At 35.7% G+C, this 25,352-nt stretch overlaps 1 protein-coding gene across 5 annotated transcripts; it reads right to left on the reverse strand.

The window, feature by feature from the left end:
* Positions 1–4,322: 4,322 nt before the first annotated feature.
* On the reverse strand, positions 4,323–22,348 carry SCD1 (stomatal cytokinesis defective / SCD1 protein (SCD1)). Of its 5 annotated transcripts, none has more exons than XM_012987188.2 (30): positions 21,619–22,348; positions 20,099–20,240; positions 19,892–19,992; positions 19,419–19,482; positions 19,160–19,273; positions 17,886–18,100; positions 16,559–16,613; positions 16,401–16,484; positions 16,059–16,254; positions 15,813–15,936; positions 15,654–15,717; positions 15,524–15,568; positions 14,547–14,622; positions 14,360–14,433; positions 14,227–14,277; positions 13,947–14,104; positions 13,003–13,050; positions 11,021–11,078; positions 10,833–10,916; positions 9,920–10,163; positions 9,634–9,833; positions 8,835–8,899; positions 8,485–8,608; positions 6,723–6,904; positions 6,525–6,596; positions 6,287–6,447; positions 6,134–6,175; positions 5,817–6,025; positions 4,908–5,016; positions 4,323–4,799 (listed from the first exon to the last, which is right to left on the reverse strand). In XM_012987188.2, the coding sequence occupies exons 1-29, from the start codon at positions 22,086–22,088 to the stop codon at positions 4,921–4,923; spliced, it is 3,618 nt and encodes a 1,205-aa protein (XP_012842642.2). In that variant the 5' UTR covers positions 22,089–22,348; the 3' UTR covers positions 4,323–4,799; positions 4,908–4,920. The 5 variants fall into 5 exon arrangements, with proteins under 5 accessions (XP_012842642.2, XP_012842643.2, XP_088672963.1 ...); XM_012987189.2 differs by having other exon boundaries at positions 4,323–4,812; XM_088816837.1 differs by having other exon boundaries at positions 15,813–15,942; positions 21,619–22,336.
* Positions 22,349–25,352: the final 3,004 nt, after the last annotated feature.

A 25,352-nucleotide genomic window follows, 5' to 3' on the forward strand; every position in this document is an offset into this window, starting at 1 on the left:
CAGTTCATAAAAAGTTTAAAAAACATAATGAAAAAAAAAAACTACATCTAAAAGTATTGAACAAACTAGGAAATAAACACCACCACCAGTGAAACTTGAAAGACAACCACAAACCAAGACCCCAATCTAGAAGGTTGATTTGTAAATCGGTGAGTTTGATCCAGACAAGCTGCGAAACTCCATATTCGGTGAACCAATGTCAGTATGTCACCATCATTCACTGCCCCACCACCAACATCCATGTCCGAAGACTCGGTCTCACTAACTTCCAATGGCTCCGCATACTCTTCACCATTGTTGTCCTCTTGCTCCTCGTTTATCTCCATCACGGCAGGCTGGTACCCTTCTAGCAAATAGGTCCACATCTCACTGTCAATGGAATCATCACGGTCGCTTGAGATGTTGATGTAATCGGGAGGCATCTGTAGTGGCGCATTATCACGCTCAACTGACGGCTTTTCTTCAAAGATGTCCTGGGATGTGGAGTCAATGTCAATGACCTCGTGATTCTTCCAACCGAAAGTGTGTTTGTCGTTGAAGATGAATGATAACTTTTTCCACTCTGGTTCACCCCACGGGTTGTATGCACGGCCTAGTTTGAAACGCTAGGAGAAAAAAAAACCGCAAGTTAACTAAACAATTATAAACAAATTATAAAAAGTATAAATAAAACAGTGGACTTACATAGAAGATGGCATCCCATGTGGTCTCGTTTGCATGTACGAAATTAGTTTATTCATCATATTGAACACCCGTAGATGAAATTATGGCTTTAAACGTGTAAAACCTCATTTCCATTAACTTCAGCTTGTTTTCACACTGCTCGTAGGTAAAGGAAGTTCCAAACTCTTCGTTGATGGTTCCAAGTAGGGCTGGGACTTTGGGATCGGGATTCGGGATCCCGTCCCGTCCCGATTCGAATTTTACTATTTGGGACTAAAACTTCGGGAATTCGGGATTACGGGATTCGGGATTCGGGAATTCGGGATTACGGGATTCGGGATTACGGGATTCGGGATTAGGAACAAATATGGGATCGGCATTCGGGAATTGGTTCCATCCCGATCGGGATACTTTAATCCCGAATTAGGAAAAAAAAAAATAGAAACACACACACACACACATATATATATATTATCAAGGAGATGAGAAATACAATATAATATATGTTTCAACTTAGTTTTAAATTTTTAAAATTTTATTTGTTCCAAGTTTTGTGATAAAAAATAATAGTGCAAGAATGTATAGTATGTATATAATATATTTAAGTTGGTTTGGTGTACAAAATAATACTAATGATAAAAAAAAATAAAAAAAAAATAAAAAAAAAAAAACAATATTTCTTAGTTTTTAGGCAAAATATGGTATTCCCGATTACAATCCCGAATTCCCGAAATATTTAGGGATACCGATATTACCGGGATTTAATAGTATGGGACGGGATTGGGATTTAAAATTTCTATCCCGAATCCCGAAATCCCGATGCCGAAAATCCCGAATTCCCGAAATCCCGTCCCGAACTCACCCCTAGTTCCAAGTCCGCGAAGAATCGTAGTGCTGTTGTTTGAACCCCACCAAAAGTTTCCTTTCTTTGCATCATCCACCACAACTTCAATGAAACGCCGACGCCAAGTCCATTCTCCATCGTAGAAGAAGGCATCTTGTTTGATTCTCGGGACTGGTGCCATTTTTTGAGATTTGTATTTCAATTGAGGAAATTTAAATGTAACTGGTGTCCTTTGAAGAATAAACGGGATTCAATATATAGAACAGGTGTGAGGGGTGGAAGGTTATTTGTCACTTAATGCTTGTATAAGTGAAATGATTAGTATTCTTGTTGGAAAAGCAAGAAATTTAATACACACCAAAAGTTCATACGCATAAATTCTGCAAAACTTCTACTTGCCAACTACGTTACATTAATAGCCTATTAATTATCAATAAAAAAATTAATTAAAAAATTCGCCCCTTGACATGACAAGTCAGAGTAAATTTATTACCACAATGCAATATGGAGATCTTGCAATGAACAATGGTACTCAAAATCAGATATCATACACTTGATGCCAAACTTTAATTAATAGTTAAAGGCTACACAACAATATTTGAACAAAATTCTTCTAATTTGGACATACACCACCTAACACATAATAAATAACTAACATTAAGAACAACATACCAATTATAGCAGTCCAACCAAGTACATTCATCATTCGGACTTTACGTTTATACAATAGTACCTGGGATTTTAAGTTAGAATTCTCTTGTTCGTAAAGATAAAGCGTGGCCAATAGCCCAGATAGACTTGTCACACCATCTAAAGAAATTACAACGATCTTCCTAAAAATATTTTTTTTAGATATAAAATAATTAGATAATTTCATAACAACAATAATATCGTCTTCGTGGATTTTTTTCCGAAAGAACAACTCAAAATCAGTAAAGTAGTTACATAAATAATTAAATAATTTAAATTATAAATTACTTGCCTCTTTCAACGAACAACAATAAAATCGTCTTCCTGAATTTGTTTCCGTTCTCGAGGTTTTAATTGTCGTTTCCAAACCGCAATGACAATGAAAATGTAACCAGAACAATATGGATTAGACTCGCCACTCTCACTGGAACGACAATTTGCCATATTTCGCACATAGTTCGAATTCGAACTCATACTGCAAAATTAATAAATAAAAAAGTCATGAACATTGTGCGAAGTGTATGAATCAAAAGTATTATTGAATGGGTGATTATAAAATAATTTTTCTTTACCTTCGGAACTTCAAATTCGTGTAGCTTTGTGTAGAAGTTGTAGAAGTTGAAGAGACGGAACCCTAGACCAAATTGGAAGAAAGAGAGTAGATACACGAAATGTTTGAGGCCCTATTTTTTAAATGTTTAATATATTTTTATTTTGAAGTTAGGGGTGTTTTCGGTTTTTTGATATAAATTTCATCCACAAGAAATAAAATGGTATTTTTAATTGGACCATCAATCACCCATACCAAACAGAGGATTAGCTGGTTAGGAGTTACTTTTAACAGTACAATCCTTGGATTAATTATCAATTAATGTAATCTCATCACTCAAACCAAACGAGCTCTTAGGGTTTAGTAATGATTTTGGTAAAACAAATGCAAACCGTCACAATTTTAGTATGGTTTTGATTTTACCCTGAAGGTTATGGATACCCAACCATTTAATTCAACATAATATAAATAAAATAATAATTTGGTAAAATTTTAAAATAAAGTATTAAATAACCTAGGCAAAAACTCAAGTACATAACAACTTTCGTATCCAGTCAATTTTTTTTTATTTTTTTTATTTTTGAACAGAAGGATAACTATTATATTAAGATTTCAAAACAAGAGTTTCAGTACAGAGAGTAGATTTACAGGCCCGTTGGTACATGCTATTACAGTCATTATACAAAATATTAGTCAAAAAGGTCGGGCATATTTCAAAAGTAAGCGTAGCGTCGTTGTTCATAGTCGTTCCATGGGTATCTGTATATTGGTGGTAATGGTTCTGGTGTTTTGGTATTTCGGTATGGTTTTTAAATGGGTTTGGAATGGTTCTAGTTTGAGCTAAATTAAATGATAATCGTTTTAGTATTACACTTATTCGAGGGTACCCACTCCGCTGTCATCCCAATGTGAGAGAGAAGAAATTTTACTTTATAATAATTAACCAATCTTATATTTTCGTACAAACTATATATTAAAAAATATTGCATATTAATATCCGTCAACAATATACTTTTCAACAAATTAAGCATTGCTTCAACTTATATATTTTTTCAAGAACAAAACAAATAAGTAAATAAATAACACGGAAAGAAGTGCTGCCTAAAATTCAATGAATTGCCTACATGGGAATAGCTTGATCCATTTACTCAAAAGAATAGCTTGATTCACCCAATACTGAACAATAAATAATTTGACGAAGAATTGAAGAAAAGAAAGGTGGTTCAAACACTTAAATCACAACAAGGGCAAAGTAGTCTAAAATCCATTCAGCGTAATGCTGAATGAATAAGCCCATATTTTTGGGCTGAATCGGCCAGCAACTAGTGGCTTCATTCAGATTATCTTACCAAACTTGTGCTGAACGAATCAGTATTTTTTGCCATTCAGAGGTCATTAACCCAAAAAAAAAAAACAAGCACAATGAAACACCCACTCGACAGCCCCACTACCCACTTGTGCCACCCCAAGTATAATTATTTTTCTTAAATCGTACAATTGAAATGTAAATTGTATGATGTGGATTCTAAAGCGTACAAGTTTTGATTTATTCTAAAATTAGAAATCAAGAAAAAGTTGAAACTAAAACAAATAGTACAATTTGAATCGTAAATATTTGTACGTTTTAACAATCACAATGGTTTGTAGCAACGTGGCAAAAAATATATATATTCGAAGGGAAGAGAATTATATTACATGTATGCCATAGTAAACACATTTTAAAAGACCTATAAGTAAACATGATCATAATTTATAAACAATTCAAGACTTGTAAAATTGCTAGTTTGCTTGCTACCCATATAGACTTAAAGCATGATGACCGCTGCAGCCGCACTTACCCATAGTAACATTGCCTCTCAGCGCCAAGAATAATCAAAAATTCTATTTGCTTACAAAATCACAAACCATGTGCTAGTAGTAAATATAGCACACAAGTATATTTCAAATTTTCGAAAACGATGCTTCGGAATGAACAAAGAGAAATCACAGTTCAGAAGAATATTTTCCTCAAATCAAAAGTGTCAAGCTCGCTCCCATTCTGCAGCTGTCTGCCTGTCATCCAAGCCTTATATAAATCAAATTATAAATGAATAACGTTATAGGCATTCGTAGACAAGATGCATCCGTAGAAGCATGTTTACAATGTAGACTAAAACTTACACAAAAAATGAGGTTAGATGTTAATAGTTGCATCCCACAACCTAAGCATCCCATTACGACCCCCAGTGCATATTCTCTTTCTTTCAAGGTCAAAAGCCACACATCGAACCTGAAACCATCAACAAAATTCACAAACTAGTCAAGTAGGAATCATAATTATTACTCAAACTGTAAAGCACTAACAATTACAGTTGGACGAAAGCTGCAGAAAAGGATGCCATTAGAAGAATGCGGTTCATTTAAAGGTCAATAAGTCTTGGTTAAAAGGCAAATAACCTGGGAATGGGGGGATCTAAATGGAAATATATGATTATCGGACAAACTGTTATAGTCAGTGAAGAATATAGATGAATGCATCCAATCCTGCTCATGATTGGTCATACTGAATACAATATTTTTGACCCAGACTCGCAAGTCAGAATTCTTAACCAAATATTGTTATCAGAACCAACGAGGAGTTATTAATCCGTTTCACATCATAATGGTAATGCAAAAAAGATATAACAGAGAAGGTTTAATGATATAATATCCATATTTACGTAAATGTTAACCATCTAGATAGTAACATCTTTTCTTTCCAATATATTTCTTAGATTCAAGTTATGGTAGTTAGCTTCCTTAAAGATCCAGACGGGTGGAAGGATTTGCAAGAATGGCTTTTAAATTAGTGTTACTAAATTCAGTTATTTTGGACAGATCTGGATGTGCAACAAAGTTAAGCATAGATAAAAGTAATCACAAGGAGCCAAGGAGAGAAGAAAAACATTTGGTGGGCTAGAACAAAACGCACTCGCCCAGGCTGACTGGGGGAGCAAACTATAAATACGTAAGGATCAGAATATATAGATCTTCAATTAAGAGCTAAATGGCTTCACAGTACAGAATAGTAAATATGGAAAAAAACCTTACCATAGCAACTGCTTTCTGTGGAGTCCTATAGAGTTGCCACCCGGCCATTTTTGATCCTGTACCGGAGAGAGCACCAAGTCTCTCTTGAGGTCGATGGAAGAGGGACATTGAATTATCCGCTGCCCCAATTCCTAACCAGTGTTCGCCAGCATTTACAGACAATATGGAAGAATTATGAATGGTAACATTCTTGACACATCTTACAACACCTACATAAATAAAATAGATATATCAAATGGACATAAGCTTCAAGCTTCAAAGTACTATATCTCAGAAAATATTCAGAAACATTAGGACTGGTTATGAGAAGCTCTTACCATCATCAGTTTCCCAAAACCGAAGTAGCCCATCATTTGATCCTGAAAATTATATGAGATAACTTTAGTGCAAAATGACATATCTAAACTTAAGCAACAATTTTTAGATAGCAACCAAACAGAACTATCAGTAACAAGGACAGTGACTTTAACCTGTAATAATTCCTTTATCTGCTATAGAATACTCCACAGATAGAACCGGACCATCATGGCAAGCTAGAACAGAGTCACACGTTCCTTGGGATACAGACCACACTCGGGCGGTCCAATCATCACTACCTGTTATTACAGTATCTCCAACCATTCTAACAGACCTGTATAGTCACCATGGAGAGTGTCTAGTCACCACAACTACAATACAACATTATTTTTTTAAATTACCACGACTGACCTGATCCATTTTGAATGCCCTACAAGCTTGTGCATCTGCCTTCCAGCCCGAATGTCCCAAATGTTTGCAACCCTAAATATAAATGTGAGAAGAAACCATGCTTTCAGTAGATGAGGCCATTAAAAAGAACTATCCGTAATTTGCAGGACACGATAATAATTGCCCCTTTTAAAAGTCTAGACAACAAATATTTCTTACGCATCTCGACCTCCGGCAGCCAAGATCCCACTGGAATCATCATATTCCATGCAGAGAATTGCACTTGAACAGCGGCCTACATTTGCAACACAGGTATCTGTCCTTACATCCCACATCTTCACAGTTCCATCATGTGCAGCTGTCAGGACACGTTCACCTGAGAGCATCCGTACAATGCTGACCTAAAAGGGAGCATAATAAGCATTAGAAAAGTAATATGCCTTCAACGAGAAATCAAGAAAACAAATATGCATATAAATGAGACAGGCATACAGAAATATCCAACTAGTAAAGCAAAAACTAGGATATACAAATCAATCGAAGAAAGCAGGACCTAAGAAACTGCTGACAACAGCGAAACAACAGTGACCATCAAGTCGGGGATACATGAACTTTAGAAAGTATAATCCTACCTCAAATGATTTGGGCAACCATACATATGTCAATATACAAAAAAGCAGTCTCTATACAGTCAAATTAAACTGGAAAGATTAGAAGGTGTAAAAACAAGACCCGATCTTTTGAATTGCTGAATTATTGAGGAGTTGCTTCCTCAAGAAAATTAAAGAGGTGGGAGTGGGCAATTACAGCAATACCGGCTCTCAAATATAAAAATTACTGTTTTCTGAGAGCATTCTCTAGCGCAGATCAAATCTTTTATATGCTTTTGCTTTTTAAGTCACCCAAATATAGATGCTATTTGGCTTTATCATTTTAGATTACGACATCCATGACTCGGATCCTAACTGGCTTCTCAAGTCGCCGAATTAAAATGCTATCTGGCTGGCTCTATCATTTTATATTATGACATCCATGACTTGGGATCCTAAGAGCTTTTTAAGTTACCCAATAAAGATGCTATCTGACTTTATTATTTTAGATTACGATATCCATGACTTGGGATCCTAAGGACCCTGTTTCGAGTTTCATTTCAAGGGTTAATGAATAAACTGTGATGATCGTGAATCTGAAAAACATAAAGTCCTACCTAAGGAATAAAGAAGTTATATTCCGTTTTATTTTTACAGTAAAATATGGGGACCATCCACAGTTCCAAAACTATCAGGTTATAGATCTTGCCAATTTTATCATACTCACCTCAAAAAGTATCATAGATCCATTTAAACTCGGAGAGGTAGATAAGAGTTGAAAAAAAAAAAGCATGAATACAATATTGCCTTTTCTGATAGTGGTTTCAGTTAATCATTTTAAGGGTCGAATTAGGGGCAAACCATTAACCAAACTGAAACTTTTTTCTCATGTCATCCCAGAAAGCAATATAGGCGATAAATTTGAAAAGAAGAGTATATCTTCAATAGATAACAATGAAAATCCGTTGTAAAAAAATAGCACGAGCATGGTTTCTAGTATACAGCTAGTTTAAATCACTAAACTAACCATGTATTGAGCTGAAATGCAGATAAAAACTTGCTAGATCTACACCAGTCTTGGCAAAATACCTTGGCCATATCCAAGGGTGTTTAAAAAGTGAATTTCCAGAAATGTCAGATCTAGTAATTGCTGAATGAATCCATTTATTTTATATTATAAATTCTTCTAGAAGGATTAAAAGCTCAACCATACAAACCTTTTTCTCAAAGTAAGTTTTTTTTTCACAAATATATAGATCACATTCTACACCATAGATGTAATTTGAAATGATTATGGGAACCACTAGAGCACATCGAGAAAATAAACAACATCTCAACACACACAAATGAAAATAGGCAAGGGCAACGAAACAGTAATGCTCCAACCAAACCTGTGCCTCATGGCCCTTCAGCTCTTCTAGAAGCTGAGTCGTCTGTTTATCCCACACGAGGACAGACTGGTCATCTGAACCGGATACTACCTTTCCTCTATCTGAGCTTATGGCTCGGACTGTTCTGCAGGGAGAAATAAACAAATATAAACTACTCATCCGCCAACCTCAAACGAATAACAAAGCATTTATAGATGATTTTTTTTCACATCCAGACAAGCTTCTGTGTCTACATGCATGAGAAGATCAACTATGTTACCCCTATCTCAACACACAACTGATGGGCATGCATTAAAAACAGATGAACACACACACACGGACGGGAAAAGAGAGATTGATTTAGAAGCTACCTAGTGTGCCCCTTCAAAGTTGCCCTGAGTTCAGAACCACGAAGGCTAGGGTCCCATATCTTTACCTGCATTTTCCAATAAATATGACATCAAAACATCATCTGTAGGGAAGAAAACTACAACCTAGTGTGGAAAGGTGACGAGTTTCACAAGTCCTGCGGTAGGGCATAAACCCTGGGTCTTATTTCCCATGAGTATGCACAAAATATTAATTTACCAAAAGATATGGAAAAAAATCCAAAACTAGTAGGAAACAAGATCATGAAAAAATAAATCAGATCATAATAATGTATTATAGAATAAAACAGAAATGTTGGAATTTTTAACTCCAATAATCTATAAATATCTAAATCATGAGATAGAAGATGCATATTCAGATACAGTAATATTTGTTATGGGAATTCAATTTTAGGAAAGGTTGATTAAAATTTTGGCATTGTGACATTTTACAATCGAACAAAAGAGAGATTTTTTTTAGTTGCACATTTCTGGAGCATATGTCCATTGACTCCTTACAGGGGAAACTTCTCCTAGCACTGTCGCAAGAGTCAAGACTAGTTAATACCACCCGCCCTGAAGAATAGTTACTCACCTAGAATAGAATTCTATATATTGTCATAAAGTCTCCAACGTTAAAAGGTGTATAGAGCACTCAAGCGAAGCTTTTGGCTCTAAAAGAGGAAAGAGCAATTGGTACAGCAAAAAGGAAATGAGAAGAAGTGGCCTTATCCTCTCACAAAGTAGTTCCATTGCAAAACTTTTGAAAATAAACATCAAATTTACTACTACTCAAGCTTACTGTGCAGTCTGTGCTTCCACTGATAAAGAACCCTGCATCTTCACGATCACCAACCAGATCCCACACTTCTCTTTTGGTCACACAATGTAAAGCCGTCACTGCTCCACTATGACCTCTTAGCATGCGGATATTTGTCTGCACTTTCTTCGGCCCTGATGCAGATACGTCTTGCTTGAGAAGAGATCCATTATCATTCGTAGCTGAAGCAAAATTAATGCATCATCTCAGGATAGTAAAATTAGATGAAGTTGAACCACTACAGAAAAGGAGCCTATATATAAATTACCACTGTCAGTTGTCCCCTGACGAACACGGCTAAAAGAGCTGGCTCTATCTCGGCTAAACATGCTCTGAACCCAACTCCTCCCAACAACAGATGCCTCAGAAGATTGCTGAGTGCTATCGGCGGTATCTTGTGGACGTGGAGAAGTCAATCCAAATGAGGAGACAGACTGAGATTTTCCAGAATAGATTCCCCAATACCCAACGCAAATTTGTCGGATGTGCGACAGGAATCCCCTGATCTGTATCTGTTAAAATACACAAAATCATAGGTGCAGCAAATTATTCGTAAGGAGGGATAAAGACTACAGATATTGGAAACATATTAAAGGGTAACAATTTAATGATTCGTATAAATAAAAGAAAATCTGGGTGCATATCAAACAAAACACTTGGGACTTGCAAATTACACTATTGCCTGTCAATTTGGTATTCAAGAGGATGTTCCAAAAGAATGTTCATTCTTCGTGAAAATCATTGAATGGACTCGAGTAAGGATGTCAGAAACGGCTATTTGAATTTACGAAAGCAGCAAGACCAAAAAGTATGAATTCCAGTTTCACGTTGAATAAATGTACTTATCGGAAACCAAATTCTGCTATTTAGATCCTTTTGAATGTCTTCCAGGCTCAAGATTATTTCAGACCCCTTTCACATACTAAGCATCACCGGTTGTTCCAGAGATCCACCTTCATGAACTTTTTGCTACATTTTAAGTATAACCTATGGACTGCAGTCACACAAGTTACGGATTGTTCAAAAGTGAAACTGCATAGCTACCGATGGGAGTGTCACTTGTCCAGGCGAGTAGACTGGCTAAATCATAGGTTTTTCCATGGATTGCAGATAGGTTATTTCCTGGATCATATCTAAGTAGTGCAGGAAAAATAAGAACAAATAAAAAGATTGTAACTTACAATGTGCTTATATCCAATGTTGTTTTTTCCAGCTATTGTTTCAATCATGTACCATGAATCAGTCTCGGAAAGTCCCAAACCAGCCTCCAAAACAGTAAGAAAAGAGAGCACACAATCAAGAGCGCGAAAATAAAAACATAGGTTAAGAATAGTATAAGAAAATGGATAAGAGCAGATAAAAGAGATACCATATGCATTGCTACAATGATTAGCTGTGTTGTCACCAATGTTGCATAATTGGTTGACCTAACATAACAATAACAAAAGAGGACTGATTAGTATAGGCCCTTCTACTATTGATTCATTGGTCTTGATAATTTTCGTACTCCTTTCCGTATTCCAAGAAAGAGAACGATATTAACACCAGATTCAAACATTGGGTCAAGAAAAAGAGAAAATAACCAGCAATTCTCATTTCAATAAATTGGAATAGTGTATTCATGTGCTTCATACATCTTCTTACTCGATGATTTAAATAGTAAATGCTCATGACTAAAGTCCAGAATATATCTTCTAAAGATGCATATGAGCTTCATTAAAGCTAGGATCAATTACCAAACACAAGCAAAGAGCTCAACTTTAAACAGAACACTCGTTGAACTATGTAAAGGAACTTAAACACGATACCTTCAGTATGCCAAACTAAGTTTGTTGTTGAGCATCAACAACATCATGCTAGCAAAAGACTATGATGCTTTATAGCCTATAGGAAGTAGCAGAACTAACACAGAAATGGCAAAGCGACCAACTTAACAGCACACCTGCAAACTATAATCAGCATGTGAAGTTTCCAAATACATACATTATTGCACTTGCCATTAAAACTCTTTCCTCTTTGACTTTCCTTAATCCTGGTTCTACTTCTTGAATTACATTAACAAAGAATCCATATTCAATCTTCAAGTTTTCAGCATTCAGCCTTCAGCTGATTTTCTGAATTCAACAAAATCCCTTATTTCCTTAAAAAATATACCTACTAAGTGCATGTACCTAATACCTCACAACATATACGCTTCCTACTGGATATAATATTGCTGCAAGGTATTCAATAAGCAAGCCAGATACTAGGATATTACGTGTGCATAGAGAAACTTGTGTCAAATCTAGAATAAAGGAAATTAGTTAGGGTGGTTGATTTTGTATGCTTCTCTATTTCAATTTATAACTGTATTATTAACATATGCACTGCAATACCAATATGTTTTTACAGGTAAAGAATTTTCAAGTTAATCCAACCAACAGTTGACATCTCTCAGTGTATAAACCCAACTTCTCGCTAGAACTATTACATTTTATGTGATCACACGTACTTTTTTCTCCGACAGTCACCATGATGGATGCCAAATAGAACCAAAAATAAAAGTAAACAACCAAAAAATGTGACTATGTTAACCTCTTAGAGGCCTAGGTATTGACTATGACCAGTTAATATCTCCCAATTACGATTAGTAGATTGTTGAAGTTGCAACCCTGGTACAGAAGCTGTCTGATCCTCTTTACTCCACTTTCTCCACCCACAAGATGTTACCCATCATAACTCCAAACAGATAGTTACAAGTCATAACATTTCTCATCTTACCATAGTTAACCTCTTTTGGACCAACTTAAATCAGATTCCACCGTCCTCTATTAGATTGAAGTTCATCATTGGTTTCAAGTTATGGTATCTCAAGAAAGCAGAAACCAACTTAAATCAGATTCCTCCCCTCCTCTGTTAGGTTGAGGTTCCTAATTGACTTCCTATAATGGTTTTTCAAGAAAGTAAGAACCAAAGGCAAGCTCAGAGATCTATACCTCTGTGAACATGCCATAGTTTGTTGTGAAGGCAGCCATATTATGCTTATACGGAAATTTGGCACTTGCTTATTAAACTTTCTAAAACTCACAGTCACTGCTAAATGCTGCTATTGATGTTTTACTTCATTAGAAAACAAAGTAAAGACAATAATAAGAATGAATTTCAGATTAAAAGCCCACTTGATCAAACACTCTTGAGATTGAATAAAATAAAATAAAAGTACATAAATTACCAACATGAGCACAGAGCGGGGTGATGAACTTTGTTATTATTATTTAAAATGACTGATGATTTTAATTAACTAAAACAGAAAAGAATGTCGATCTCAATTAATTGAAACAAAATGGAGTATCAAAATGGTAATATCCTTACTTGTTCGAAAAGCGGTCAAGCAGATATTCGAAGTATCCTTCCCAAAAGCTGCAATAGATTACATTGAGCAGAATCAAAAATCTTAGAGTATAGATATCCACCGCACTGAAGTAGCAGGCTTATTAGCTGAACAATTACATCACAGATTACCCCTTAAATGTTTAGGTTTCTTAATTGTTGAATCGGAAGCTAGAAAGGTTAAATAATTCACTATACCTCCAAGTAATCCTTTATATATGGAGGAATTCAATACCCTACAACATTATGCTTACACAAAAAAAAATTGATTTACGTACCGGCCCAAGAATTTAACTAGCAATAAAGTTGACAAAGAAGAATTATGCATCATGTTTTGAGCTCGACTGGTTATACTAAGAACAGATCAGAGTCTACTAGCCTCAAATTTATCGCTCACAAAGTGTTTTATAGGGGTTAAATTCCCCATCAAAAGCGAGTTGTTACCAAGGTAATTATATCTCATTTCTTACGAAGGAACATTCTTACGAATGTATATTTTTTGGAAAACCTGCATGTCATTTTTATTTTTTTTGAAAGGCATGGATATTTTAATTGGCAGGATGCGACTAATTATGAGTATGATGTAACCTACATTTCTCCGCTGTCACTAAACCAACTACATTAACTCTTTCCATTGAGTAGAACTTGATTTCACAACTGGAATTTATTCAGATTAAATAAATATTAAATGGTTCCCTTTGTTTCACAGCTTAACTTTTTAGATGAAGCGGTTATTCAACACATTCAAACAAAAAGTTCTGATCTTAATCCCCATTTCAAACTAAAGCTAGAGTCAATTCAATGAAGTAAGAAGATTAAAACAGATTGAATCCCGAAGAAAACAATAGAGTCCATTCAATGATGCAAAAGACAGTACAAGTAAAGATAGAAAGCTCAGGCACAAACTAAAAAGAAAACACCCATACCGTAACTCATCCCAGATTGGAAGAGAACGAAGGTGTCGCTGAACATAATCTGGAACGTTATTCACATCCTTCTTGTGCATTTCTGCAGACACTTCAAGGGCATCTCTAACAGTCGCCATGTCATTCCGAGCTGTAGCACGGCTTATAGCTATTTTGAGCTGTGGTAATTCCCAACATATTACTTTAGATTATAAATCCAGCTTAATATAATGACTAAAAAATATGGAAATGTAGAAATCGGTAACATGGCCATGCATCAGAAAGTATAAGCTGAACAAACCAGTTCTTTCACTGCAATAAACTGCTCTTCTGTCAGCTGACAGGTCCATCCCTGTTTTTTTTTGGGGGGGGGGGGCAGAGTTATAATTCGCCATGAAGACATACTGAACTGTGTTTCTTGAGATAGAACATACCGAATGAATGTGCTCTCTGATACATTCAACAAATCCACTACCACCAATTCCCTCAGCATCAGACTCAATTAAAGCTGATAAAAAATAGCAAATGTCAGAAAAAATTCCGTTCATGTCCATGGAAACAAAGCTATTACTGCTATTCCACAAAAAGGAGATTAAGTTTCTTCCAGTCCCAAAAGCATACCTAGGATGGTTCCATACTCAAACGAAGAAAGAGGATCATCAGTTGCTCCCAATTTTAGAAGACGTAGCCATAATCCCTGTGCAATTCAAGACAGTAATTGAACATGAAATCTAACAAGTAAAACTTTCTACATCATCCAAGAACTTATTCCCAAAAAAAGTGTGCAGAAAAATAATACTTGAATATCAGAAACACAGACTTTTTCTTTTCGATTTTTTACTGAAATTGTCTTGAACAATAAAAACAGGTTATTGGATTGATGAAACCATGAGTAGTTGGAGGGACTATTAATTAGCAACATTACTCGATAGATAGCTTCAATTAAAAGTTCAAGATTCTCTTGCTGTCCTACACAATTAGCTCTTTGTCAAAAACAAACATCACCAATATGATCTGCGGCATGTACAATACTTGAGAGCGTAAAACTATTCAAACACCTGGAAGGTATTATTCCAGTCAATAATGTTAGAAACCCAATCAGATTCATCCAGGACTATTATAGACCAAGCTGCATTCAATCTTTACAATTCTGACGAGGAAGAACGAATAAGAACATCAAATGACGCAAAAAGACCTACAAAGACAAGTACTTAAAAGATGTATCCAATTTTGACTGACTTAAAAGGGATATATAATGTTGTAAAAAAACACAATCAGATTCACCCATGGCTATTATAGCACAAGCTGTATTCAAACGTCACATAATGTTTTGACGAGGAAAAACGAATATGAACACCAAATGACCCAAAAAACCTGCAAAGACCAGGTACGCAAAAAAATATATCCAACAAAATGGCTTAAAAGGGAATATTGTAAAAGAAATTATTTCTAATGAGAAATAACCAATCAATAGGCACGTTACCAAAGTAGAATTCCAACAAAACCAAAAGGTAGATATCTAAGGATAAGCATTCGCCCAAATGTGAACATAGAGCTAAGAGAAGTAGAGAACATAGATAAACAGAAAAACATTGCACCTGCAGCTTCACTTTAATGTCTAGAACCATACGCTCCCTTTCAGCCTGTAATAATAGATACTCATCAGATTCAAGCAACTACAGAAGTTTCAATAACAAACCAAATGAACTAAGATAATATGATACTCACAGCCCTCTCCCTTGGACTCAGGTTTTCAGTATTAGATTCTCTGCCAGCGTGCATTGAAGGGGAACTAAATAAAGAAAAGAAAAGGAATATATAGTCGCGAGAAACAATCAAATTAGACTAGTAAGAGTACAAAGGATTATCTTAAGTTTTATAGTATACCTAGGAGTGTGCTTTCCAGAATACTCAAGAGCCCCACTTGCTGCTGCTAGAATCTGTTTCCTCTTCTCGTCCTGCTCTTCCGTTCTGATATTTGCAGGAAATCTATCATAACAGAATTTGGCACCTGATGCTGTAGGTAGAATAAATTAAATGCATTAATACCAGATCCAGCTTGTTGTGTCCCAAGAAACTTCTTTGCACGTATACATATCTATCAGCATGCTGTTCAAAAATATTTGCGGTTACCTGATATCCCAATTCCAGGATCAGAAATAGTTACAATATCACGCTCTGTCAAAAAAGACGGAAGAACAGAAAAAGGATTTTGACCCTTGCCAATAGCATCTTGTATCTTATCAAGAAGATTGTCGCCATTTTCTTCAGAGCCAAGACCTCTCTCCAAATAATATAAGAAACCTTGGGAATCTAAAAACTGACTTATCTGTTGTTTGCAAAACAAATATCAATTTCAGGGATCTTATCCTTTAAAACAGGCAAAAAAGCAGTTTTTAACTTGTAGAACGTTAATGAAAATCTGGAAATTAATTACGTATCTGACAATCAATGGAAATGGATTGATGTACTCACCATAGGATCTAGTGGCTGGTTTGTCGACCGGGAGCGCTTCTTCAGAAAAGCCTGGCTGTTGAAGATTTGATTTGCAGTGTTTTCCTGAAAATAACATATCAGTTGCTACCTTCACTTAGACTACTGAAACTGACAAGGTTGAGGTAGAAGTTTCATACTATAAAATTGCGATAGCCACCTAAAATTGATGCGATGAATTTTAAGAATATAAACCTGCAAGAAACAAAACAGTATTCAGTTGATGAGACAGACCTATTTTATAGCACAAATTTCTTTGGACATCAGCTACTCTACTCTGACAGTTTGGAAAAATTATTACAGGAGTGGAAGAGTATATGGAGAGAAGTAATAAAAATTTACCAAATAACAACACAACCCAACAAAAGATTATAAAATGGCATTTAACACCAGTGCATATAAACACACGAAATCGACATACATTGTACTATGATTATGGGATCATATGCTATGCAGATATACACTAAACCACAGGACCAGTGCTTGCATGCTCTTGTATGGCTAACAAGTATTGAAGTGATGACTAGACCAACTCTCATCACGCGGATTTGTATGTAGCATTGGCAATTGGAGTTAAGGTTAGGACTTCAAATCCTGCCCCTCCCCTATTTCCCCTAGTACAAGGTTTTGAATTTTAAAAAAAAATTAAGAAAAAAATAAATATATACGTAAAAGGAACTGATGTGTGATCGACTCCAGTGCTGTACCACTGGATGTAAGAAGTATGCAAGAAACAGATTATAACAGCATGTATCTCAACATATTTTTAAGCCATCACAAAAACTAATTAAATGGAATAAAAGCACAAAGATGGAGATATTAATAAAAATTGAGCTGTGCGCAGTATAAGTCTTGTGTGAAGAGAAGCTGGTCAAAATTGTTAAATCAATTACCAAACAAGACCCAGGATCATATGAACCAATTATACATTGCACTTGGTCAAGCACAGCCACCTAATATACGTAAGGATTACTAGTGACAAATTCAAAGCATAGATTGTGAATTCAGATAATTGCAAGTCAAATAAAACATTTAATATATTTGATAAGGCAAGAGCAAACTAAAAACTCAATGAGTAACATGTGTATGACCATAAAAAATAAAATCATTTGCACGAACAATAACTTCATAACTATTTTAGAAAAATCACATTGTGGAATTTCTAATTGAAGCCACCCAAAAGATTTCAATTCAACCATATATATAACCATGGAAATGAGGTATCCAATGTAATAAGTTAAATATTGAAGTTAAACCTGTTCACATAAGTGTGTATAGTACTCATATCCAGAATGCACAAATTCTAATAAGTAAAAGAGGCCATAACCAGAACACGAAGTAAAAGTAATTGTATAATCCCAAGAACAAAACAAATAACTTGACTATCTACATAATACTAGGATGAAAACATCACATGGTAATGTTTACATCATAGAAGTTTAAACTGGTAAGGTCAACAACATTCACCTAAGATGGAGATCGTGATCCTCCCCCCACGGCCTACTGCCAGATCTTGGGCATTGCTCAGAAAAGGAACCAGCCTTCATCTGGTCTATCCCAACAACATTTGGATATAACAGCTTCAGTATATCACCACGCAAAGAACTATATTCTGGCTCAGGTATTTGAGGAATTTCCTCAGATGTGGTAATGAGATTATGCACAAGGTCAACCACTACAACCTGCAATTTTGTGGAGGTCAAGAACACCAAATTTTCATAAGCATCACATAGAATCAGCAGGCGCACGATTATAATGCATTGAACAGGCCAGTAACTTAAGGGCCCAAGAATTATGTTTTTTTTTCTTTTCTAGCTGTGCCAGTTGAGCATTACATATATAAAAAAGTTAAGATCAGTCAATAGCTGGTTTGGCATGACTAACAATTCTGCATACTACAATAATCAACAAAGTTTAAATTTGACCTCAAGTTAGCTATGAAATTTAAATCAAGCTTGAACAGTACCTTGTCGGGTCTACCTCAATTTATCACGTTTTAATGGGTTTTGTTAAAACAAAGTCAAAAGTCAAAAAGTAAAACAAATAGATAAGAAAGAATGGGAAGAAACAGAAATCCATCCCTAGCCAGTTGATGTCGTCATATCTATTTCCATCAAGAGGGCTCAAATCTCCCCCTTCCATCTGGCCTCCACTACCCCTCCCTCTATCTGAAAGTATGAACATACTGGGAAGAAAATGAAATCCCTAGTAATTAACAATTTTCATCATCTCTGTTTTTACATCACTTTAAGAACTCCTCGGACCAATTTAACAGGTGATTTGGGTTCTCAAAGTCCCCGCCATCATGTATTCACCTCACAGGTGCAGTTGAGTTGACAAACTATTGATGGTTCCCAGTGACAGTTTTATCAGACCATGAATGGTATTAGGATCCTGCGGCTGAATCGACCAGGTTGAAACTTGAAAAGTTTTGCTCAAACATTTTCTTTTCAAGGGAATATCAAAAGTAATACTTAAATGAATGCCTAAGTATTCAATGACGCAGTATGGGTAGTTGAACCACTTAGTTAAATTTGGGTTTCTAGATCATGTATGTTCTTCAACTGTTAAAAACATTCTAATGCATCCTCTTGGCAAGCAGTCAAAAATAGATGATAACAAATGCAAAATGAAGTGACTAGCTCTAATGAACAAAAAATGATTGTCGAACAAATAAAGAAAGAGAAAATTTGACACTTATAATATAATCTTTTTATAATGAAATCCAAGAAGGAACTTACACCATCCATGGTCAGTCCAAAAGTATCAACACCTGAATGAAGACCCATCATGTATGGTGTCGGAGCATCAATATAGTCAACTCCACTGAAAAATAGTAACGGAATGTAGACATGCTTCAGCACAACAAAGATAACAAGATCAGAAATCATTCCTTCAAAATATTTGAAGAATAATCTTAATACAAAGGACTACACTTCGTTTCATAATAGTGCAAATAAGCCTTCTCGGAATCCATAGTCAAAAAGAATATGAATATACCTGCCAGCGAAACGGGTATAATAGATGGCATATGGCCTCCGATGCAAGAGTTAAAAGGGAATATCTGCACATACCATGTAAATAGTGTACTGTCAGCAAAACAAAGAAATGAAAAAACGATAACTGCACCACATTTAATGTGATCTATCCACCTTATAGAGACATTTAAAATACTGGGAATTACACATCCCCTGAAGTAGCTTTGACACTATCGATTCCCAATGAATCAGTTCACAATAGGAAAACTTCTGACATCAGCAGGGCTATCAAAATTCATCTTTGAAACTAATTTATACTAAAATATATAACCTTGCTGTTTATTAATCCCGACTGGCACAATAAAGAGTATTGGATAGGTTAATATGTGTGCGGAAATGAACCTAGAAGAGTATTAATAGGATTTATTGTAATGCTATCAAAAGTGGCGTACTTCAATTTCAAATAACTTCATAGGTATAAGGCCAAAATATTACTTGTCTGAGCGGAGCAAAATCCTCCTCTCAATCAACACAGCTGTAAATAATTTGATGAAATTATCAACATCCAAACACTGGACAAGAGGCTGGAAAGATATCTGTCATGACATGAAATACAATATATTATCAAATAAAAGTGGTGCAGACCAACAATAAACAGAAAGTATTCACCAAATAAAAATGAATGATAAAAATACCACATACATCAGCATGAGGAAGCCCATCCGTTGGCGGAAACTCTACCGCAAGCAGGCTATTCTCAATTGCAAATAATACTCGGTCCTTTCCAGGAGTAGGCAGTGGAACATTGGAGACTAAGTATGCTATAACATCCCACAGTGGCTTGCTGAAAAAGGTTTGAAGCTGAGAACACTACACATCCTCTTCAAAACATAATAATAAGCTTTCTCAATATAAGAAATGACAAGGAAAGCAGAGAACATTGTTCCTATTTAGATGTATAAAAGAAAAATGTTGCAATGACAAGATATGCATTATAGCTATGTTATCCTCGATTAAAATGGTTATAACTTATAACTATACAACTAACAGTGCCTCTTTTTCTATAACTTTTTTAATCAAATGTATGAGCAGATTTGGGGAGAGTTAAAACTTGGTAAAATCATTTGCTTTCTGTAAGAATAGCTCGAGGGAACTTGCACCCTTCTTATACCATAAAAATATGAACTAACCTAGTCATTATTAGTACTTCAAAAGTAGAGTAAACTGCAATGCCTTCCCTGAGGGTAGATCAGGAACCCATACTCCAACATACCAATGAAATGGTATATATTTAAGAGTGCTTTTTCCCTTCTGTTGAATGTGAAAAGCAAAGGACGCATATTTTCGACCACCACCCCCCCTCCCCCCCACCCAAAGGAAAAAAGAGAACTTTCCACTCACTCCAAAGCGAGAAAAAAATCCCAAATCATTCACCTTAAACATACTTTTTGACAAATTTTGAGCTGCTTTGGAGTTAAAATCTTGGTTTCACTAGTTTAAAAGCTTGCATTTAAGAATGAGAAGTTTCCGTCCTAGGTTTTGGAAATAAAGGTGCATCCAATTTAGACAGACAATACTAGATTATGCATTTCCAACCCAAAACAGGAAGGTCAGTGTATCAAGAGTATTTCAAGTTTACTCATAATGGACTTTTACTCCGGAGGAGTGAGTCTGCAAGATGCATGAATTATATGTCGGGTGTTTTATGATGTATATCAACTTTGGAGTGTTGTTTTGTATTACTATATTTATCACCTACTCAAGATTGTGTACAAGAACATTTACTGGACTAGAAAAGGGTGTCGTAGCTACATCACTTCACTTATATCAATCTGAATACAAGCATGTAGGACTTTAAGGCAATTTATGTAATATGTTTGAAATTATATTGGAATGGATATAAGTTGTTATCGTAGTGCGTGAGGATAAACTCAAATTCACGTTCATCACTAGTGGAACTTCTTAAGATGGAAACCACCATGTAGTAGCATCTTTTCAAGTCGACAATATCCCAAGTGGAGCACATTCATGATGATATTGAGAAGTCTTTCTTTGGATCGCAGAACATTAATTTGTGTTAAAACTTAAAAGCAACTAAACAAAAAGAACTTAAATGTCAATTCGAAATTGTCGAACCCCATTATATTTACTCAAAACAGAGATTCCATAAGTTTTCATGGGCAGGTATAGACTTAGAAAACTAAAAGTGGATCCATTCGTACCTGCTTCCAGTTTTGGAAAAACAAAGTAGGAATATCTCCTCCAATGCATCCCGCAGAATGCCGAAACTGGGCGCACGGGAAACGAAACAGATGCATTTATCGGCGAACGAATTGTCAGGTATCCGGTAGGCCTCCGCTATGTCCTCGCAGACAGGATCTCGAAAAGCAATGCAGCTGACGTAAATCTTGGAGCCATCACCCTCCGTCAACACAATAGGATAGCTCCGGGGGAATGAAGAAGGATCGGTAGAATCAAATCCGGAGGCGTAAAATTGGACGCCGGCCGGCAGAACGCAGGTAGGAAGTTGCGGCGGAGGAGGAGGGTAAAGAGTGTGATTTAGGGAAGGGTATTGATCTAATAGAGATGACAAGTACATGATTCCGGTGCCATGGAAACCCCTGTTACCGTCGAGGGTCCGGATTTCCGGCCCGATTCCACAAACCACAAAGTACTCGAAGATTCGGGCCATTTGATTTGAATTTGGGGATTATTTGAGATCTGCGGAGAGATTGGTGGTTGAATTGATAAACATGTTGACTGGTTTGGATTTCGTAGGAGGGATGTTATTGAAACTGTTCAAATGTGGTTTTGGGATTTGGTTGTTTGATCGGCCACACCCATGTGGAATGGTATGTATATATTTTCTTAGAAATGGGTGCTGCTAAACTAACAGTCAATGTTTTGGTGTGACGACTTTGGATCATTGGTCAAGCGCTTTTTTTTTCTTTTATAATATATTAATAGAAAATAAAGTTACAAGAGTTAAAAGATGGGAAACCGCAACCAGACCAAATGAAATTAATTGGAAGAAAGTCATCCCAAACTGTCCAAGTTGCTAATCAACAAGATTAGGAGCTGCAAAATTTGTTGGTTTTTCCAATGCTTCGAAGCATTTGAATTGATGTTGGAAGAAAGTGCATGTAAGTTCAAAGGAGAAGAGTATGACCCAATTTATTCCTATTCAACCACTCCAAGTGAAGCAGTACACAAGTATAAACAACAAACTCGAGCCTAATAGATTCTCAAGGAAAAAGTTTTAGAGTTTTTCTTGAGAAGAAGACCAATCAAATCTTTGATAGGGGTGCTCGATGAAGGGGAAAGAGAGAAATTTCATTTAGACAAAGACCAAATATGTTGGATAAAAGGACAATTGATAAAAAGGTGGTTGCTACTATCATCATTAGAACTGCGGAAAAGACAAAAGGGAGGAGAAAGTATGGCAAATTAGCCTCAAGCTAGCAGAAAGGAGATAAAAATAAATGGGGAGAAGAAAGATTATGTTGAGCCTCGAACAAGTAGGATGGTCAAGCGTTTTATGCTTCACCAAAACTAACACTCTTGTGTTGTTAATACCTTAAATTTTGAATATAAGCCCAACTCCAACTGAAGACCCCAAACACTCATTTGGGACTAGCTACAGTGTTTTGGGGCTTCACAAAAAGGTTTTCACTCTAATGGCAAACATCAAATTGGGGCCTTATTTTTAAGTTTAATTTAATTTAATCTATTTTAATGAAAACTAACTATATTTTGTTAGAAATAAATAAATCAATAAATAAACTTAAATTTAAATTTAAATGAAATAAAAATAAAATAAATTTAATAATACGAAAATATTAAATTATTTCGTTTTTGAGTGGGTGGATGGAGAGGCGTTTCAAGACTTGCTGCATGTAACCAAACTGAACATGTCGTTGAGCAAGATTCCAATAAATAGTGTCAACAATGTTGGACATGTCGTTGAGCATATAATAATTAATTATTATTTCCATGTTGTCCAATTGTATAATCATGCGATATGCACATACCACGTGACACCTCCCTCTCTCTCGATTACTCTGATTATATGTAATCTCAGCGGAAGACTTTTTTTCAAAAATGATTATTGTGGATATAAATTTACGTAAAAAAAAATCTTTTTAAATCAAAGGGAGAGAGGTCACCTATACTAAACCCTAATCAATCAATTGACACAAATACATACTACATGCAAGACTAGAAAACAACTAGGTATGATGGACCTAATGAAAATTCGGACAGATTCAGTGCAACAAATTTAAAAATTAATTCATATTAAACTACTCATGCAAATGACTCTAAAATAATACCATACCATCTCCTACGGGTCTAAATCACTCAATTAAAACAGTTTTGAAATAAGCTTGACCATTTGGGAGAAATAAATAAAATGACACATACACTCAATTTAAAATCCAGAACAGGGGAGGGAGTTTTGAAATTTTCCAATAAATTCCTCACGGATCCAAAAATTATCAAATTTTATCCCAAGGTAGAAAAATAATTTTAAAACATTTTCCAAGTGGAAAAAAAGCATTTGAGTGAGTAAAACTCCAGTTATAACAGAAAATAACAGACTGACCCTGTTTTAGTGTAGAAGTGAGAAATAATTCATAACTAATTAAATAATTACCCAATTCATGTAAAAGACCTACCAAAATTATGAGAACAGAGAGATGCAGAGACTCCCAAAATTTCATGATTTTCTAAGCAGAGCACCTATATGAGAACAATTTTCAAACATCGAGACAAGACATGAAGAAATTACTAGCCGAAAAGCATGCATGCATATAGTTGGAAAAATTCTCTTTCGTTTACGAAATAATACGGATTACCAATTTAATTATCCAAAAGAGGGTAATCCTAATTACTATTACACATATTATATTTTAATAATTTCCACCGATTGGAGGAAGCAATCGGTAATACATAATTCCGTATCAAAAGTTTTTACAAGCATGTTATACAAATAAAACCACATGACTGGGTTAAGAGCCATCCCAATCCACAACCCCTCCATATGAGCTCCTCCCGATTCTCAAGCTCGATTCCCAACTTCACTCCTCGGGCTCCAAATCGGGTATAACTACAAACATACAACACCTATATGAGCCTTTGAGGACTCAATGAGAATCTTGTAGTATTATCGAATACACATAACACATAAAAGCATACATATATATACATATATATACATATATATCTATTATATACATATGCATGCAACATAAATTAAAGCAATCATATACTTCCCTTTTTCGTCGGCGCTCTTCGTTATAGAATTGTCAAGCGCATAGAGTGAGATAAATTCCCACTTTTATAACACTATGATCCCAAGACTATAGAGTGAGGATATCCCACCTTTATAACCCTATGTCATGACACGTATTGAAGATTATAGCGTGAGAATCTCCCACCTTTATAACCCTGCGATCCCAAGACCATAGAGTGAGTTTTCGAACCCATATCTTCAACACCCTAATGAGTGCATGACATGAAAAATCATCGGGAATCCCTTTGGAAGAATCAATCTAAGTTCCCGATAAATAACCTCATATTTTACGAATCCGTCTATCTACGTGGAATCAAACCACCCCTAGGCCCTACGGTACCGACTCGTCGTACCCCGGTTATTTACCGTAACCTCGAAAGATTTCCCAACATATTTTTACCATTTAAAAATTAGGGTAAATTGCATTTAACCCCCTTGTGGTTTCACCGTTTGGCACTTCACCCCCCTCTGATATCGATTTAGGCACTTAACCCCCCTGTGGTTGTCAGATTGTAGCGGCCGTCTAATAATCCGTTAAAGTTAACCGTGAGTGTATCTCACTCGCCCAAAATTGAAGTGGTTGAATGTTTCTCCAGCTGAATTTTTTGATAATGACCATGTTGTCCTTTTGCCTTCAATAAAAACCCTAGACCAATCTCTCAT

Source organism: Erythranthe guttata, chromosome 4 (assembly GCF_056151865.1).
Source record: "Erythranthe guttata isolate IM_541 chromosome 4, IM_541, whole genome shotgun sequence".
In the NCBI taxonomy this organism is placed as follows: Eukaryota; Viridiplantae; Streptophyta; class Magnoliopsida; order Lamiales; family Phrymaceae; genus Erythranthe; species Erythranthe guttata.